The sequence below is a fragment of the Aquarana catesbeiana genome, linkage group LG11 (assembly GCF_042186555.1).
Source record: "Aquarana catesbeiana isolate 2022-GZ linkage group LG11, ASM4218655v1, whole genome shotgun sequence".
In the NCBI taxonomy this organism is placed as follows: domain Eukaryota; kingdom Metazoa; phylum Chordata; class Amphibia; order Anura; family Ranidae; genus Aquarana; species Aquarana catesbeiana.
In genome coordinates, this window is record NC_133334.1 from 203,849,026 (window position 1) to 203,870,330 (window position 21,305).

The 21,305-nt window shown below is 44.2% G+C and overlaps 1 protein-coding gene across 2 annotated transcripts in view; it reads right to left on the reverse strand.

Annotated features, from left to right (window-relative positions):
- EDC4 (enhancer of mRNA decapping 4) overlaps positions 1-21,305 on the reverse strand; it is a 470,500-nt gene that overhangs the window by 53,991 nt on the left and 395,204 nt on the right. For both annotated transcript variants that reach the window (XM_073605174.1, XM_073605175.1), the window contains one exon: positions 8,465-8,651. In XM_073605174.1, coding sequence (XP_073461275.1) covers positions 8,465-8,651 — 187 coding nt within the window. The remainder of the gene's footprint in view (positions 1-8,464; positions 8,652-21,305) is intronic.

Genomic DNA, 21,305 nt, shown 5'->3' on the forward strand with positions numbered 1-21,305 from the left:
ATTCTTGCCATTACTGGTGCCGAAAATCGCGCATGCGCAGTAGAGGCGGCTGAACCAGCGGGTCACGTCACTCGTGTGGGCGGTGTGCACGTTCCTCGCGGTTAAGATGCCGCAACGCCACACTTGTAAGCATGTTCCCTGCCGAGACACTGGCACCTTCCCCGCAGATGCTCCTCGTACTTGCGAGACGCTGCTGGGACCTGAGAGACGCTGCTGGGAAGTGAGAGACGGTACTGGGAAGCGAGAGACGGTACTGGGAAGCGAGAGACGGTACTGGGAAGCGAGAGACGGTACTGGGAAGCGAGAGACGGTACTGGGAAGCGAGAGACGGTACTGGGAAGCGAGAGACGGTACTGGGAAGCGAGAGACGGTACTGGGAAGCGAGAGACGGTACTGGGAAGCGAGAGACGGTACTGGGAAGCGAGAGACGGTACTGGGAAGCGAGACGGCTTCATAGAGGGCTGCACATAGCATACTCAAGTACAAGAGTGGGCACTGTCACTCCTGGATGGCTACCATTACTATTCGCCTGTGAGCATTGCTGCTTTTGCCTTCTTAAACTGACAGAAACAAACTAGTAATTTTATTTCTTGATTATTTTATTATAGTACTAGTCTAGTACTGACTATTTAAAATGACTGTGTGTTTGCACTGCAGTACATCTGATCTGACTGGAATGTAATGGATTTGCAAATTGCAAGCTATTTTTTTTTTTTTTTTAGCTATTCTGTAGTATACAGTAAAAAATTCATGTGCTTGCTGTTATTGAATGTGTCACTTTGACAGCGTAGTATAAGTTATACAGTACTGACATGACAGCAAGCGCATGAATTTTTTAAACATGACAGACAGTATGCAATATATTTCATATATAATATATTAATAATTATATTTATTGCGTACTGTCATGTTTAACCACTTCCCGACCGCCGCACGACTATGTACGTCCTAAGTTTGAAGGGGTATATCGTTGTTATGGCAGCAGCTAGCTGCCATAACCCCGGTATCCCCGTTTTCGTGCAGGGGCCGGCTTTCAGATAAAAGTGGTCCCTGCGGCGGATTCGCCACGAGATCACTTTTAATCGGTGGCGGGAGAGGGCCCCCCCCCCCTCCCGCCGCGATCCGGTGCCCTCCGCCGCTTACCGGAGCCGTCGGCAGCGGCGGAGGCGATCGCGTCCTCTGCGGTGCTGTGTATAGAGACGAGTGAGGCCAAGATGGCGCTCACTCGTCTCCATGACACTGCTGGGCGGAAGCGACGTCAAAACGTCACTTCCGTCCACGCCTCTTAAAGGCATATTTTTTCAAATGTCATTTTTCTAAATTACTTTTTTTTTTTTTTTTTTTTTTTTTTATTGCATTTTAGTGTAAATATGAGATCTGAGGTCTTTTTGACCCCAGATCTCATATTTAAGAGGTCCTGCCATGCTTTTTTCTATTACAAGGGATGTTTACATTCCTTGTAATAGAAATAAAAGTGACACAATTTTTTATTTTTTTTTTAAAAGTGTAAAAATAAATAAAATATTGTAAAATAAATAATAAAAATAAAAAAAAAAAATTTTAAAAACCCCCTGTCCCGACGAGCTCGCGCGCAGAAGCGAACACATACGTAAGTAGCGCCCGCATATGAAAACGGTGGTCAAACCACACATGTGAGGTATCGCCGCGACCGGTAGAGCGAGAGCAATAATTCTAGCCCTAGACCTCCTCTGTAGCGCAAAATATGCAACCTGTAGAATTTTTTAAACGTCGCCTATGGAGATTTTTGAGGGTAAAAGTTTGACGCCATTCCACGAGCGGGCGCAATTTTCAAGCATGACATGTTGGGTATCAATTTACTCGGCGTAACATTATATTTCACAATATAAAAAAAAATTGGGATAACTTTACTGTTTTTTTATTTTGTATATATTTTTATATAAGTGATTTTTTTCCAAAAAAAGTGCGCTTATAAGACCGCTGCGCAAATACGGTGCAAAAAAAAAGTATTGCAATGACCGCCATTGTATTCTCTAGGGTGTTAGAAGAAAAACCATATATAATGTTTGGGGGTTCTAAGTAATTTTCTAGCAGAAAAACCTGTTTTAAACATGTAAACACCTAAAATCCAAAACGAGGCTGGTCTTAAAGTGGTTAAAAAATTCATGCACTTGCTGTCATGTCAGTGTCGTATAACTTATACTACTACGCTGAGACAAAATGACAAATTTTATTCAATGACAACAAGGCGCATGAAGTATACTACAGAATAGCTCCAAAAAATAAAATTGCATGCAATTGCAATTTGCAAGCAATGCAATCCATTCCATTTCAAATTAAATTTATTCAGTTCAATTATATTTTTTTGGTACAAGTCAGATGTACTGCAGTGCAGACACAACTACCTTGCATGCCAAGAGCAGCACCATAAAAAAAAAAAAGGATGGGTTAGTTTTTATTTTATATTTTGAAGCTGCCTCCAGGGGTTTAGCTTTTAAATTGATTGCGTCCTTTTTTTTACCCCCCCTCAAAGGCAATGGAGGACAGTGAACTTCAAAGCATACCGTGCATGGCAAACACGCTACAATTGGCTGTGAATGAAGGATTGCTGAGTCAGCGCACCATATCTGATATCGTATCAAAAGAAAGAAAAATTGTGGGTCACTTTAAGCATTCTCCGCTTGCTTATTCCAGATTACAAGCTTTGCAGATGCGGTTTGGAATGGCACCGAAACGACTGCAGCAAGATGTAGCCACTCGTTGGAACAGCACCTACTATATGCTACAAAGTCTTTTTGAACAAAAGCATGTTTTAGCTGCATACATTGCAGATTAGGAGCTGCCAGCAACACTGAGTGCACATTAGTGGACGTTAGTTGAAAATAGTTTGTCTCTTCTATCTCCATTTGAACAGTTAACAAAAGAAATAAGCTCAGCTAATGCTTCCATTGCTGAAGTTATCCCTTTGATTGCTGTACTTAAGCGTCCGCTTGGAAAAGAGGTAGAAACAGACCATGGCGTAAAAACGGATAAAACCACTCTACTGGAGGCCGTTACCAACCGGTTTCGAAACACCAATTCCAACCCTCTGTACTGCATTGCAACAGTTCTAGATCCTCGATTTAAAGAGCATTACTTTAATGTGGAGAAAAAGCAGCGTGAACGGGAAATGATACTGGCACAAATGGAGGTGGTAGAAGCATCTAGTGAAGGAGTTTTGAGGTGTCACACAGAGGAAAGTGATAAACGGTCGCATACAAGTGAAGAGGAACACACTCCCTCCATATCTGATATGTTTGAAGAAATTTTACACGAATGCACCCCAATCCATAGCGGTGCCACAACAAGTGCAGCTACCCAAAAGCTGGACATTTAATTTAGCTGAACGGCCTATTGCCAGAAGCGACAATCCCCTTGAGTACTGGCGCATCAACAAAGAACGTTTTCCCTTGCTTGCACGCAGATATTTATCTGCCCCAAGCCCAGTCTTCCCAGTCCTCAAAAAAGCATGGTTTCATGTGAACTCGAACCCCATTCCTATTCATAATGAACACAAACCCTCATATTCAGGATTCCAGAGCAATTTACGCAGAGAGAGGCACTGGTCAATTTAGGACTTGCACATGTACTCAGATGACTTCAAACAAGCACAATAGATTGGGCGAGGTGGCTCCCACATAGCAAGACTTCCCTCCATGGGCACCCAACAGTGGCTCAAACCATTGAAATATAGAAAGGAGCACCAACCCAATGCCAGCTCAAGTGGCCCTTTAAGGAAAAACAAGAAAATTTGACTTACCTGTAAGTTCCATATTTAGCACTGTAGTAAATGACACAGGTTTGATTTTCATGGATCCTGGAACATCCCCAAGCAATGAATGAAAAGGGTGGGCAACAATGCAAACAGAACTGAGCCAACAGGACTAACAATAACAACGGACAAAAGATCCAGCTCAGAGTGCTGACGCAAGAACCTCGAGGCTGAAAGCGTCATTCTCAGAGGATTGCATATCCAGCTGGTAGAACTTGGAAAAGGTATGAAAAGTATTCATACCTTAGGAATAGGATAGGGAATTCTTTGCTTGGCTGGATAAAAGCATAGGGTGGTCAAGAGGGGGCCAGTTTGCCAGCAAGATGTTGTGCTGGAGATGCCTTGAATGGAAATGGGCAAATAAAACAGCCTTGAAGGAAAAAGCAGCTGAAAAAAATGTTTCTGGAACGAGAACTCTGGAGGAAAAAGCTACAAACTTTCATTATGGTCCTCACTATTTAATCACAAAAAAGTAGTTTTTAGTGTCTTTAGGGCACTTCTGGCATGCAAGGATGAGTTTTGTCATCCTTGTAGCATTTGGAAAAGAATATTTCTTCTCACAGCATTTGCAAATAGCAGCTTTGCTCTCAGCAAACTGCACTGTGGAAATGTTTACAAGCTCTAGATGTTGGTCTCACCATTTTACTTGAGGAGGAAAAGAAAAAAAAACTATTTACAGACCAGACTACAGGCAAACATTATGCTGTGATGGTGGAGAACATTAATAGGAATCATTTAAATGTTATAAATAAATTTGTCAGACAACTGTACCCTCTTAGCTGTCAATTAAGGCCTGAGAAGTCAGAAACTATAATCTAGTCTATCCCAACAGTCGCCAATCACCCAACAGTAGGAGGTACAAAATGGAACCCAAAAGCAAACTAAACTGGGGCTTTTCTCTTGTTTGAGAACTGCAGTGATAAGTACAGTGTTACATGAACTATATTCCAAAATTTGCTTGTCTTCAGCTGAGAGAACTGCAATAACTTAAAGCGTAACTCCACTTTTGTTGAGAAAAAAAACAAAAAACATTCCCCTCTGGGTGATCTATGTACATTGCAAGGATTATAACAACCTTTGTTGCAGATTCCTACCTTTTGTTATTCTGAAGAAATCCCTGTATGTTCCTCTGTGCTGAGTAGGTCTAATGGGAGTTGTTTCATAATTATCTATCAGGTGTGCGCCTACACAGCACTAATGAGGATATCTACAGAGTCTGCATCCCTTTAGACATGTTCCTACAGGGAGAATCTCACCAAAAATGACATTTTTGTTGCAGGGGATGCCTGAAATCTGACTTGTATCTTAGTGCAGGACTTCTAGGAAAATTGGTGAGCAAATCACGCAAACAGGAAATTAGGTGAGTGGTCAGAACACATTCTGTACAGAACAATTACAGGTAGCCATATTGCATTTACAGACAATTACAGCGGCTGCAGATTGAAAAGGAAAGGTAATTTTTAATAACATTCAAATACAATATGACTTGCGTCGCAACTGTATACGTTATATTATTATAAAAATTTGCTATTTTTTCCCCACAAAAGTGGAGCTACCCTTTAAGACTTCATACAAAGTCTCAGAAATCTTTCATTCAAGTCCTCATGTTATATAGTTTCAATACCATGGTATATACCGTATTTATCGGCGTATAACACGCACCCCAAGTTTAGGAGGGAATTTTAAGGAAAAAAACTTTTAGGAGGGAAGTTTAAGGAAAAAAAACTTACATTTAAATGCCCATCAATGCAGCCTCATCAGTGTTCATCTGCAGCCTTTCCCCAGTGTCCAGTGCAGCCTTGTCAGTGCAGCTTTGCCCCAGTGCAGCCTTGTCAGTGCAGCTTTGCCCCAGTGCAGCCTTGTCAGTGCAGCTTTGCCCCAGTGCAGCCTTGTCAGTGCAGCTTTGCCCCAGTGCAGCCTTGTCAGTGCAGCTTTGCCCCAGTGCAGCTTGTCCCCAGTGAAGCCTTGTCCCCAGTGCAGCCTTGTCCCCAGTGCAGCCTTGTCCCCAGTGGTCCATGCAGCCTTGTCGCCGCGGACATACAAACGTTTAGTTTGTATTTTTAAACATGGCGCCGCGGAGTTCAGAGGGACTCGGGGGCGCTCGTTCAGCTGAACGAGCGCCGCCGAGGACATAGTGACTGGGCGGAGCCGAGATACACATAGCCGAGGCTTCTCGGCTATTCTCGGCGCCGTTCACAGTCACGCCCAGTCCCTATGATGGACATAACACAGGTCCAATGGCGGGACTGGGCGTGACTGTGAACGGCGCCGAGAATAGCCGAGAAGCCTCGGCTATGTGTATCTCGGCTCCGCCCAGTCACTGTGTCCTCGGCGGCGCTTGTTCAGCTGAACGAGCGCCGCCGAGTGCCTCCGAACTCCGCGGCGCCATGTTTAAAAATACAAGCTATGTGAATGTCGGCGGCGATCGCTCCGACAGATCACAAAACAGCGGGGATCGGCGTATAACACGCACCCACGATTTTCCCCTTATTTTAAGGGGAAAAAAGTGCGTGTTATACGCCGATAAATACGGTATATACGCTTCCACGCTTCCTGAAGACGTGTTTAACGAAATGTACATCGAGGCGGTACTTGGTCACGCAATTGCATCACATCCGGCTTCCGTGGTTCGTCTGTCTGTCGAGGGTGGAACGCACGCTGCTGCCGCGATCATCTGGGAACTTCTCCTACAGAGCAGTTTCCCCCACTCAAAGATACGCTTCCTAGCCTCAGTGCCGGGCGATGGCACCTTGTATGTGAGTAGCCCTTTGGCTATGGTTTTGTTTTTATTAAGTTTTAAATAAATGGTGTTACACTATATTTGGTTCCTCTCCATCTATTTTATATCCCGTGCGTGTGACCCTGTGATGTGAGGATAAGAGTTTGGTCCAATTTTCTCCATTGCAGCTAGCATTATCTTGCTAAAGCCTATTTGACCTTTTTTTCATTAAATTGGTCAACTTCATCTGGTAAGCGGACACTTATTTTCATGAGCACATTGGTGTTTTTTCAGTGATGGTGAAGGGATTTTGCTGCTCACGCCTTGATACCAAGATTCACATCAGGATTTCATTTCAACTAATTTTTCACCTTTGATGGACTTTTTTATTATATTGCTTATTTGATTTATATATATAATTTTTCATGTTTTGGCATCACATATTATGTTATGGTTGCACAATTATTACTGAACACTATTATCCTTTATTGGCTTTAGGTTTAATGATTTTGTTCATCTATGTTTGATCCACATAGGCAGGCTGGTTACCATATACTTGAATGTATTATTTGTAGTCTATACTGAATGGAATTTTTTTATGCACTAGTAGTTTTTTTATAATCATATAGCGCTCCCCTTATCCCCTCTTTACACATATATATATATATATATATATATATATATATATATATATATATATATAATTTGTCATTGTATAAGAACATTCCACACTTTTTTTTCAAATGTTTCCAGAAAAAAAAAAACGAACACATGGCTTTGAAAAAAGAAAAAAAAAAAAACAATTTCTTCCAAGTTTTTGTATTCTCTGGGCCTTATCTCTAGGAGCGTGTACCTGGTTTTGACAGGTACCCGCTCCCACTTCTGTATAGATTGCCTCAGCAATCCAAACACAAGTTCAGCCTCCCTCCTTCCCTGCAGCATTCTGGGACATGTCACATGTCCCAGAAGGCTGCAGGACCATTCACATAGCACAGCACAGCTAAAGCATGCACAGTGTGAAGTTAGCTGTGAAGCTGCAAAAAGTCACGGCCAGCTTCACACTCTAAACATGCCAGTGCCAGGCTCTGTGTGTGTGAAAACATGATAAAAATGTCATTTGGGTACAGTGTTGCATGACCGAGTATTCATTCGAAGTTCTGAAAGCTGATAATTGGCCTGGGTAGGAAGGGTGCGAAAGTGTGCGGTAATTGATGCGATTCAAAGCTTTGCCAGTGTCCAATCACATGAAGGACGCTAGAAAAAAAAAAAAAAAACGAGGACTGACGGAGCTGGTCACAGATATAGAATGAGGACTGAGTCAGTCACAGATAAAGGGGGATGCCCAGGGGGCGTGTCCTTAAAAGTTTTGCCAGTGTCCAATCACCTGAAAGTACCAGCCTATAACCCAAGGCCTATGATTATCAAGCCTGTGTCCTGTACTGTGCAATTAAAATAGAACAATTGTGTCTAAACCTGTAGTTGTCAAACATTTTAAAGTCAATGAAAGTGAACTTTTATGGTGATCCCCAGGAGTGCTGCTTAAGTGTACCCATGTGATTTAATATTTTTTTTTTTCCTAAAAGAATCAGTTAACAGCCACGCAGCTTTTATTTTGAAGCTGTATTTAAATAGAGCTCTCTGAATCATGTTTAAGTTATAAGTTTCAGGAGCAGTTTTAGAGTTGGAGCTTGTGGTGTTGGAACAGCTCTGAATCCAGAGCCAAAGCTGAGGGTATGCATCGGCTCTGAAACAAGCATAAAGCTCAATCAATAGAACCACTATGGAGCCAAAGCTGGCAAATATGAACCACTGACAACCCTACTATGAGGCTGGATACTGCCCAACATAAAAAACTGTGTCCACCAATAAAGGTTGTGAGAATAATAACAAATTTTCTCTGGATTATGAAGACATTAGAACAGCTCATAGTTTAAATCCCTTTAAGTAAAACTTACTTTCCCACAGCTACATGTAGCTGATGCTGGACTTCTGACCTCATACTGCTGGTCAAGTTAGAAGACAGTTGGTCTGTTGTTGCCTGAAGTGATTCTATAAGTTGTTGAAGTTGTGTAAAAAGAGGCTCACATGTTTCTTGTTCATGTGCTTTTCTGTTTTTAAGATGAGTCTCCAACTGCTGCATATCTGCAAGAGCCACAAGTGTAATAAATATAAAGCAGCAGTATAGTAACAATGAATTAAATAGGCTGTAAGTTTATAAAATTCTGCACAAATGTAGTCCACGATTATGGATTAGCAAATATTAATAAAAATAGTAAGCATCAACAAGCAGAAACCACCACATTATTTTTGGTTTACCTGTAAAATCCTCTTCCTGAAATACATCACAGGACACATATTCATGACTACTTGCGTTATGCTGCCGCATTCAGATGGATGGACACTGGCCAAAAAAAGAGGCAGGATCCCTCGATCAGGAATCCAGAAATAACCCCCTGCCAACCAGCTCAACTAAGCCTCCATTTTGCAGCAAGCTATGAGGAACACAAAAGGGAGAGATCCTTGAGTCCCTTTTGATGAACTCCAAAAATAATTTTACACATAAACCCCAATTTCTCAATTGTACATGACACGACACAAGATAATGGGCAACACAAAAAGGCCAACACGCCCAAAACAGAAAAGCGGAACCCTACTACATTGTCCCCTGCCCCTTTGCAAACTTCAACAGAAGCTTGATGCTAAATTGCCCAGGAAGCCCGAGACTCCTGGAGGAATGGGCCTTGACACCATAGACCTGAGAAATGAGTTGACAAATCCACCTAGAAAAAAATGGATCAAGAAGTGGCCCGACACTTGGGAGGACCCTCAGACTGAAGCAAGCTGGTGAAACAAAGCTGTGGACATCAGATAAATTTGAAATCGCCTGAAAAACCACCAAAGAGTTAAGTATTTTCTCTTACAACGCTTAGGACAAAAAAGTAAACAGTGGTTTTATTCAAGTTACATAGTAGCAGTTACATAGTAGGTGAGGTTGAAAAAAGACAAGTCCATCAAGTCCAACCTATGAAGTGCAGGGGAGGAAACTGACTTGGGTAAAAAACAAAAAAAAGGAGGCATTAACACCACCTAAACCTGGTGAGGAACTAGGATGGGTTTCCTATAGTCAACTCAGAGACCTTACAAGCCAAAGTAATGGCAACCAAAAACACAACTTTGCATGTAAGTAGAGAACGGAATCTCCTGGAGATTTTCAAATGGAGAAAACTGTCAAAACACGAAAAGAGGGTCCTACAGTGACAAAATGGACTGCACTGGCAAAACTGACTGAATGGCAAGGCCACATAGTAGTAGTGACAATTTGCAGAAACCATTGCGGAGACTGGAAAATCGGGTTCTGAAAGAAGGCATTGTTGATATCCACTGATGCCAGGAAGCCCCCCCGATGAAGCAAAGCAATCACTGACTGGATAAACTCCATACTGCATTTCTGTACCCTCAGGAATTAGTTGAGATCCAGAATGGGTTGATGTTTTTACATGGTTTGGGAACTGTGAACAGTTTGAATTAGAAGCCTAGAGCTATCTCTCCATCATGTATAGGTGTAATGACCTCCTCCTGGGACAGCAGCCTTTCCAGAGCTGCAAAGAAAACTCTTTTGCGTGGCTTTGAAGAAACCTTTGAGTCCCTAAGGTGCAGACCCAGTCATTTGACTTCAGAGGTCCTATGATTTCAGAGGACTGTGAAGGCTGATAGCCATCCCATTACCTGAAAGAGTAGGTGTGCCCCTTTACTGTGAAGAGGACTTGCCACTTCATCTGGAGGACTTGGAGGTACTTTGCAGTGAGCTTGAGACAAAGGATCCTTCTCATATGGACAGACATGGTGCACGACAGGAAAAGGTGCCTTATAGAGTATTCCAAGCCATTCACTAACATCCTCCAAGACCGACAAAGGTTAAACCCAGCCATGAGGGGGTATGGCACCAGGCTGAAGGTCAATTGCTCAATCATACGACCGATGTGGAGGCAAAGTACTGGCTTGACCCTTGTCAAAGACAAAGCTGTACTCCTCCGGCAGGGAGGAGAGTGAAGAGATACACAGGACCTTGGCTACCTTCTGAAAGCATATCTCACTGCACTGTGGCAACCAGGACAGAACCTCAGCATGGAGCCAATCAAAAGAAGGGTTGTGCCTCTGTAACCAAGGATGTCCAATAACCAGTGGAAACTTAGGTGAGGAAATAACTTGGAACTGGATTATCTCATGGTGAAGGGCCCCTACGGCCATGGACAACGGAACAGTCTCATGAGTCACATGGGCAGGCTGTAGAGGTCAAGAGCCTCAATGGCAAGTGGAGTGTCACGCAGCTGCAGCGGAATTGAGTGCTTCGATACAAAGGCAGCATCAATGAACAGGCCTGCAGCCCCAGAGTCAATTAGAGCCTGTATCTCGACGGATGACTCAGCCCAAGACAGAGAAAACAAAACCAGGGGCTTATCTTTCTGGGGAACTGGAGACGAAACAACGCCACCTAAGGTCTATCCGTGACAGGACCTCAAGGTTCGGGCGTTCCCTGGACGGGTAGGACAAGAGTTCAAAAAGTGATCAGCCTGGCCACAATAAAGGCACAATCTCTCCCTCCTCCTAAGGGCTCTCTCATCCGCAGAGAGACGCGTGAAGCCCAAAATCATGGGTTCATCTTCACAGACCGACTCGGTACCAGGAGGTATGGGATGTGAGGGAGGGAAGGGTGGGACTGCAAAGCTCGGAGACAAATGTACAGGAAGCTTGTGCCAGCGCTCCTTAAAAGAGTCTTTCTCTGAGTCTGGAGTCAATGAGGATGGCAAATGTGATCAACCTCTCCAGCTCAGTGGGTATATCTCAGGCTATCTCATCCTTGATGATATCCGAGAGACCATGAGAGAAGGCAGCCACGAGGGCCTCATTTTTCCAAGTAACCTCTGCTGCCAGAGTACGGAATTCAGTGGCATAATCGGCAACAGTTCTCGTACTCTGATGGACATGAGGTTCTTGGCAGCAGAAGCGGAGCACGCGGGAACGTCAAATACCCTTTTGAAGGAAGCCACAAATTCTGGGTAACTCAGGACCACGGGTTTTTGCGTCTCCCATAGAGGGTTTGCCCAGGCCAGGGCTCTCTCTGAAAGCAAAGATATCACGAAACCTACTTTGCTTCTGTCCGTGGGAAAAGCCTGGGGCAGCATTTCAAAGTATATCTCAACCTGGTTGAGAAACCCTCTGCACTTAACTGGATCACCCCCAAATTGCTGAGGAAGCAGAGCGGAGCCAGACATGCCTCTTATAGAGGTAATACTTGAGGCGGGTGCCTGCACAGAGACTGGAGCAGCAGCAGGGACGGCCTGCAACACAGGTTGTACCGGAGCAGCCATAGTGGAAGATTCCAGGTGAGCCGTGTGACTCAGGAGCGTTTGTAACGCCAAGGCAAACTGATCCATGCGGTCATCCTGGTCATCCAATCTGGAAAAAATATTACCAACAAGTGGACTGACTGCATCTTCTGAATTCATGGCCTACTAACAGAAACCATGAATCAGACCGAGACAGAAGTAGTTAATCACACTTGTTTAATAATAATAAAAAGGTAAACAGAGTAAGCATAGTCAATACATAGCCAGAGTACGCAGGAAAAAGTCTCTGAGACGTGACCAAGGCGAAGGCAGAGATGAAGTGAGCTGGATGGCTTTAAGTAGGCAGGACTGACGAGCAGATCATCAACAGTTGAGTCACTGTGGAGAGAAAGGAGCTGGCAATTAGCCGACAGCTAAGCGGCCAGCTCAGAGAAGGAAGGGCTGAGCCAGCCCTGACATGTACACAATGAATCATAAATGGATGCCAGTTTCACAGTGAAAAAATTATTGCTTAAAAAGCAATAATCACTGTAATAATCACAGTATAAAATCACAAAAAAAAAAAAAAAAAAAACCTGCTCACCTCCCCAGAGAAGTACAGTGTCATCATGGTGACACAGTATTGCTCTGGTGACAATATGTAAAAAAAAAAAAAAAAAAAAAAAAAAAAAAAAGTTAAACAAATTGAACACATTAATTTTTTTTTTTTTTACATACTGTTACCAGTCAATCCGATCGCCACCACAGCAGTTATATGGTGACACGGTACTGTTCTGGTAGTATTTTAACCACTGCAGCCACGAGAAGGATTTTCCCCCATAATGACCAGGCCATTTTTTGCGATATGTCACTGCAACGCTTTAACAATTGTGCAGCCGTGCGACATTGTACCTCAACAAAATTGACGTCCTTTTTTCCCACAAATAGAGCTTTCTTTTGGTGGTATTTGATCACCTCTGCGTTTTTTTTTTGCGCTATAAACAAAAAAAGACCAACAATTTTGAAAAAAATTTTTTTTTTCAACTTTCTGCTATAATACATATCCAAAAATATATCTATATAAAAAAACAAATTCATTCATCAGTTTGGGCCGATATATATTCTATCGCATCTACAAACTACGGGATATATTTAGGGACTTTTTTTTTAATGGTTTTTACTGGTAATGGCGGCGATCTGCTGATTTTTAGTGGGACTGCAAGATTACGGTGGACAAATTTGACCCCAAGTGACACTTTTTGGGGACCAGCGACATTACATTTATCAGTGCTATGAAAACTGATCAATGTAAAAATTACACTGGCAGAGAAGGGGTTAACACTAGGGGGCGATCAAGGGGTTAAGCGAGTTCCCTCAGCATGTTCTGTAAGGGGGATGGGCTGCCAGGGACATGACAGAGATCACTGTTCCCGATCACTGGGAACAGTAGATCTCTGTCATGTCACTAGGCAGAACGGGGAATCGCCTTGTTTACATAGGCAGCTCCCCGTTCTGCCTCTCCTTACCGCGATCGCGGGTCACCGGCGGACATCGAGTCCATGCGCGCCGCTATCCTCCCTGCACAGATCGATGTACAGGTACGTTGATTCGCGCAGGAGAGCTGACCTGCTGCAGTATATCTGCGTGAGCTGGTCTGCTAGTGGTTAAATTGAAAAAAAATAATTTCTTCATTTTCAAAAAAATTGTAAAGAAAATTACAACTTCAAAAAATCACCATGCCTTTTACTAAATACCTTGGGGTGTCTACTTTCCAAAAATGTGTTAGTCCTTAAGTGGTTAAATACCACAAAAGAAAGCTCTGTCTCAAAAAATGTTAATCTAATTTAGGGCATGATTAAGTGACATTCAAAGTGTGACTCCTCTCCCATGGGGTACTGCTGAGAAAATTGCTCCGTTGGTGAGAACATTTCTCCACCTGAGCCAAATCCACATACGTCACTTCCTACAAATGAAGATGTACAGGAAAAGATTTGAGACTCCAAAGGGGGAGGTAATAGGGAATGAACGGCCACGCTTGTGTCCCAGGTGTTCCAAAAGCAGTGAGAGCTGGTAATTCAACCAGAAATGGCCATTCAAAATTCCTTGGCAGACACAAAGGAACCAGAAAATTGTGCTCCTGAAACAGCAGAAATAGAGCCACAACAGGTAGAACTATGCAGGGAGCCCTCAATTCCTGATAGTTATTCGGGAGGCCACTACTTTTTTCACCTTCTTCCTCTCAGCCTAACTCCATGACTTGCTGAGGGTCAATCAGCCCATAACTCTTGAGAGATGAGTGTCTGCCAAAGCCAGACATCTATGTGGCAGGTCACCCCCCTTGCAATAAGTGTCTAAATACTTGCGGAGGCCCTGGTGCTGCGGCTCCATAGCTGTGCTCCAGAGACTGCACTTTTTCGTTTTACCATATGGACCATGCAAGCATTGGCTGATGTTAGAACGATCTCAAAGCTGGAGGATTAATAATTCCAATATATAATTACAGCAGGCTGCAGTGGATAAAATAATTATGAACATGTGTGTTTAGTTAGGTAGTGATAAAAAAAAAAAAAGAAAAAAACAGCATGTCATGGCAATTAGTTTATCTTCTGTTGTGGCTGGAGGGGGGGAGATCACAAACAATAAAAATGTCACACTAAACAATCATTAATGATGTGCAATGGCTACATATATGAAGTGCTATTGTAAATTCATGAATAAACAAAACTCATGCCATATCAAAAAGTGCTAATGTGTGTAATAACATACACTGTGCAAAACATGCATTATTTGTGAAAGTCCATAATAAACAAAACGTTGAACATTTCCATTTGGATGATTAGCGAGAAGAGAACGTCCTTGTGAGAAGTGTTCCAAAATCTATGGTAAGTGCCGACACTCCAGTGTTCCCCCTTCACCTTAGGGCGTGTGACCTCACAATTAAGCTTGGTCAATACATGCTGACGAACCACCCCTGGGTTCTATGGAAAAAGCTGCTCTGGCGTCCTGGATCCTCCTATGGATTATCCTTGTGGTAATGGAAAAAGAAACAAACTAGATGGTGTGATAAAGTTTTAAATATCCTTTAAAAAAAAAAAGCAAATGGGTACTCACATGTACAAGGTGCTTACAGCGCACCAAACTATAGCAGGTATATCTGTGTATGCTCGTGGGGCTACCGTGTAGCGATCTCTGCAGCCAGCACCTAGAGCTGCACGATTCTGGCCAAAATGAGAATCACGATTTTTTTGCTTAGAATAAAAAGATCACGATTCTCTCACGATGTAAAAACTTTCACATTATACAAAAAAAAAAAAAAAATTTACTTTACTGGTTAGATTTTTTTTTAAATTCATTAAAGTAATTTTTTCCAAAAAAATTCCATTTGAAAGACCGCTGCGCAAATACAGTGTGACATAAAATATTGCAACAACCAACATTTTATTCTCTAGGGTGTCTACTAAAAAAATATATATATGTTTGGGGGTTCTAAGTAATTTTCTAGCAAAAAAAAAATGATTTTAACTTGAAACCAAAAAATGTCAGAAAAAGGTTTAGTGTTTAGGTTAAACTTTTTTCACTTACACAGGAAGTCTATTCCATTGACAAATTGTTACAATGTTTATACTTAAGTTCAACTAATAAAGAATGTTTTGTTTCTTGGCAGACTGCCTGTGTTTTCTCTTCCTTTCTTTTGAGGGCTGTGGCTTCAGAAGAGCAGAGAGAATTCTTTGCATAGAAAGAATTGTGAAACACTTTAGTCAAGATCGCGATAACGATTCTTGACGATTAATCACGATAATGATTCTTGACGATTAATTGTGCAGCTCTACCAGCACCCAAGCTGCAGCTGCTGCCAAAGACCGTCCAATCCCCCCCCCCCCCCCCCCAACGTGTGTTGACACAGGGAATCGCATGTCTTCCTCAGGGGGAATGCACAAATAGGAAGGGGGGGCACTGGAGTGTGGGAACTTACCATAGATTTTGGAGCACTTCTCAAAGGACTCTCTCACTATTCATCTAAATGGAAATGTTCAACGTTTTGTTTATTATGGACTTTCACAAATAATGCATGTTTTGCACAGTGTATGTTATTACACACATTAGCACTTTTTGATATGGCATGAGTTTTGTTTATTCATGAATTTACAATAGAACTTCATATATGTAGCCACTGCACATCAATGATTGTTTAGCACAACATTTTTATTGTTTATATTATTTTTGCACAATATGGGATTGTGAACAGTGTCGGCTGCTGAAATTCTATATGCATGTGTTGTTGATACACATGCATGTTTATAACTCTTGTTGATACACTGGTAAATTTATATGGATAGGTTGCAAGACTTTTATTTTTTAGTGGAGAGATCACATGTGAGGACAGCAGTGGTGACCAGTAACAGAAAACCTAGGAGGAGGAAGAATTAAATATTTAAAGTAGATTACATATAACGAACAAAATATTTTGGACATGAATGCTTTAGCTGCTAGAGAATGACGGTGTGTGGTTTATGTTTAAGTGGGCGAGTACACATTCAACATGTACAGGCCTAGTTTACCCATTTCAAATTCAATCAATATGTGATTATCGCCATATCCTGGCCACAGGTTCACAAGGTTTTGTAAATCCTTCAATGCTAAAAGGTTTCACCCCTATCTCTACTAGCCCCTCCAAAAAGTATAGCTATTTTGATTCCCAAGCTGCCTTTGTTATTAAAATGGGATTCTTGTAATCACCGTAAAATCCATTTCTCCAAGTTCATTGACGGACACAGCGCCTCCTTAATCTTGACCACTGGGTTATATCACCTCCGCAGGAGTAGGACTAAGCAGAACAAAAAAACACCTGGCTATGCCCATGCTGTCCTCAATCAGTATATAACCCCCTCCCTGCTCTAGGTATTCAGTTTAGAAGCAAGCAGTAATAGAAGTATTATAAACTCCATAGAGGGGTGGGTGCTGTGTCCGTCGATGAATTTAGAGAAATGGATTGTACGGTGAGTGCAAAAATCCCATTTTCTCTTTCGTTCATCGACGGACACAGAGCCTCCTTAATCTTTACCATTGGGACGTCCAAAAGCAGTGCCAAAGAAAAATGAGGGGTGGGCAAAATAACCCAAGACTAACCACAAAAGCCCTAACCAGGACACAGGAGCCCAATCTGAAAAAAATAAACATTTGAAGAATAAACACTGCTCAAGAGGGAACCCCCATCTTAAACAGCAGCCTGCAAAACCTTGCGGCCAAAAGAAGCATCCGCAGATGCCAAAATATCTACTTTATAGAATTTAGTAAATTTATGCACTGAAGACCAAGTGGCCGCCTTGCAAACCTGTGATATTGACACTTGACGGAAGGCCCAAGAAGTACTAAGCACCCGAGTAGAATGCGCCGTGACAGGGAAAGGAGGAACCTGACCCTTGATAGAATAGGCCTGAGTCACAATCTATCTGATCCATCTGGAGATGGTAGCTGAGGAAGCGGCCAGCCCTTTCCTTGGTCCCTGTGTAAAAAGAAAAAAGAAAAAAGAAAAAAAAAAAAAAAAAGAGTCTGACCTCTGGAAGGACTCAGTGGCTGCCAGATACACTCGAATCGTACAAAACCACATCCAAGGTATGCAAATTCCAGCTTGGGACACAAGGACAGCAACACAATGTCCTCACTTAAATGGAAGTCAGAGACAACCTTGGGCAGAAATTATGGCCAGGTATGAAGAACCACTTTATCCCTATGGAGTACTAAATAGGGACTATGACAGGATAATGCTAACAACTCCCAAACCCTGCGGGCCAAGGTAACAGCCACCAAGAATGCCACCCTCTGGGACACCATAGGTAAGGGAACCTCCCGAATATTCTCGAATGGAGGTTTCTGGAGAACCGATAGCACCAAGTTTAAATCCCATGGCTGCAAAAGAGACCGTACAGGCGGAGCCACATGCCAGACTCCTTGAATGAAGGTACGAACTAAAGAGTGAGTGGCTAGGGGTCGCTGAAAGAAGACTGCTAAGGCAGACGCCTGGCCCTTGATGGTGCTCAAAGCCAACTTCCGCTCAACTCCCTGTTGAAGAAAAGCTAAGACCTGAACCACAGAAAAGGATCGAGGACTAACGCCAATCGACTCACACCAAGAAATGTACGCTTTCCACGTACGATGATATATTTTACTAGAAGTCGACTTCCTAGCCTTCACCATAGTAGGGATCACTGATCCCGACAGACCTCTACCTCTCAGTACCTGGCTTTCTATGGCTAGGCCATTAAAAACAGTTACTGTAAAGCAGGATGGAAGCTCAGCCCTTGGTACAACTGGTCCTCTTTGAGAGGTAGCTTCCAAGGGACGTTTTATGGCCACCAGAAGAGAAGACGTTCTCTCTCGGTCCTTTGCAGGCACTGCAGAAGAGGAAGGTGTTGGCCCCGCAGTGGCACTGGGAGGACTGCGGCGTCTACCAGAGGAACCCGTAAGAATGCCACGAGCCTCAGTTACTTCCTGTTGAACTGAACCTGCTGAAGGGGCCAATGTTTGAGAATAAAAACTACTAACCTGGTCAGCATTCACTCCAGAGTCAGACCCAGGTAGCCCAATTTCCTGGATGGGGCTAGAGGGGACCGTGGGTAGTTCGGATGTCACCCGAACCTTTACAGGATTTATACCCACACAAGAAGACACAGTGCCCCCCGAAGTGGACAAATTCTGTCCCTCTTCTTTGGTACCCCCAAAAGGTTCACTTCGTGGACCCCCTTAAGGCTCATGAAGGAGGTCCATGAATCTGGAAACTAGCAAAGATTTCATCGTCCCCCCCCCTCCTCCCCCAGCAATGAGTGAGGGCATGCTGAAAGAGTCTTGTCAGTGGATCCAGAGAAGCCTGCTCTAGGCTTACCATACCAAGATTGCTTGGAACATCCCGGGGAAGACTTGAGAGATCAGTTTCTTTTATCTGCAGTCCCGGGAGCCCGGAAGAATTTCTTATGGGCTGAGAAGGAAGTCCCCCGTCTGCGAGGAGGCTCCTTCCCTTTCCTAGATTGAGGCATGAAGGTACTCTTTCCCCCTATGACACCCTTAATGATGTCATCCAAGGTAGCCTCTAACAGGTGGTCGCCTTGAAAGGACAGATCTATGAGAGCTTTTATGGAGGCTTGGTCTACCGACCAATCCTTAAGCCACAGCACACGTCTAATCACCACCGCTGAAACAGAGAGCTTGGACAGCGCAGGAGCTGCATCCAAGGCTGCATCACAAATATACTGCAGCCCATGGACCAACTGGTCTGCTAAATCCACATAAGCAGCAGGAACCTGCTCACTACCCAGAACCTGGCGCAAAAGCTTGGCCCATTCAGTTAGGGTCTGCGACACCAGGGCCGAGGCCAAGACTGGACGCGATGCCGACCCAGCCATAGTAAACTTGCTGCGTGCCACAGCCTCCACTTTACTGTCAACCGGGTCCTTAAAGGACTTTGATTCCTCTACTGGGATCATGGTTGCTTTATTCAACCTGGAAACAGGAGGGTCCACCACTGGTGGGGTAGTCCACTTTTTTAAAAGTGATTCTTCAAAGGGGTAGTGTACTGAGAAACATTTGGGGACCACAAAGGGTGACTTTGGTTATTCCCATTCCTTATAGGTAAATCTATCAAAATAAGGTAGAAAAGGAAACACCTTTGGTGTGCGAGGTGACTTATGCGTACCAAAGGACACAACCACATCTGCAGCCCTGTCCACTGCATCCTCCATCTTTAGAGTCTCCAGCACCGCAGTAACAAGTGCATCCACCAGCACTTTTTTACTCACTGCTGAGACCGCGGAGGACTCATCCTCACTATCGGACGAGTCAGGGGGCGAGATATTAAACCCCCCTGGACGGGCCATGTCCCCAGCGGCATCAGGCTCAGAATCAGATGAGACAGACTGAGCAGGGGAAGGCAGGGGACGCTTCCCCCTGGGTCTTTGCCCACATGTTACTTCCACCCGGGATACCAATGACTCAAGGACCGCCACCAGTGCAACCATGTGAAGCTGGGGTTCCGAGGGACCTGCCACCTCCATGAGGGGGATCAGTGGGTGAGATGTGACCCTGAGGCTCCATAGGAAAGAAGACCCGGTAGTACAAAAGGAATCTTTGGCACCACAAAGGGACACCCCAATGGCCAGGGTACCTATCAGCAGAGAGGGAGAAACACAAGGACCCCCAAAGACTCATCCTCCCAGCCGTTAGAGCGCCGTAATTCGGACACAGCAAACACCAATGGTCGGCATCTATTTCATCCATCCAGGGCAGGAAGAGGAGAAAAGAGGAGGAGCCCTGGCATCTCCACAAGGCTCCAGCCATCTCCAGTGTCTCAGACTAAGGAGAAATGGTTGCCGTGATGTAATCGGCTACACAAACATGGCCGCTGGCCAGAGACCAGCCAAATCAAGTGAAAATGGCCGCTGTGATATCATAGGACCACCCAAACATGGCCACCGGTCATTTGACATGCTGAAGCATGCTGCCATGATCCTCTCTGTGCCATCAACATCGCTGCACCCTCTGCAAGGGGACCCCCCTCCAAAAGGTACTGTACTCCACCAGGCCGGGTGAACATTTAAGGGGACACCGCACCGTTGCCCTCTCAGCACTGGGACCCCAAACTGCACACTACCTCACACTGCACACACAGCAGGGCATGCACCTAGGGGTCTCCATTGCAACCTCTGCACTCCTATACCGCCAGGGCAGGACACACACACACCCAGAAGCAGAATGGCGGGGGAGACCCCCAGGGGTCCCTGCTGCCTGCCCTGGGACTCCCACCAATCTGTGGGGGTAGGGGGAAGCCCAGCTTAACCAAGGGACTTTAGGATGGGAGGATGGGGATGCAGGCAGGTCCAACCACCACTGGAGGGTACCCGCGTCCACCCCAAACCACACTAAGGAGAAGAGGGGGGAATGTACTTACCGATCCATGGTGCGGGTGACCCTCCAGACAGAACTCCTCGCCACCGAAGTGGGGGGCTGTCGGCCAAGGGACCGCTGTGACTCAGACCAAAGCCTGTTCTTATGCGACCCTGCGAGATGTTTAACACGGCCGATCTAGTGCGTAGCTGAGGTCTGCATGCGCTCGTTGGCTGGACTGTGGACACCACTGGATCTAGATTATCCAGCCCATTGCCCAGCCCGCAGATGATTGTAGATCTTCCAGGAGAAAATGCATGGAAGAAAGACAAAAAGCAAAATTTGTTAGGACCAAAAGATCCAAGCAAGGAGCAAGGTCCTTACTCCTGACTAGACAAAAATAAACTGAATACCTAGAGCAGGGAGGGGGTTATATACTGACTGAGGGCAGCCCATAGGCGTAGCCAGGTGTTTTTTTGTTCTGCCTAGTCCTACTCCTGTGGAGGCAATATAATCCAATGGTCAAGATTAAGGAGGTGCTGTGTCTGTCAATGAACGAAAGAGAAGATACATTTTCCATAGTACAATTACTGAA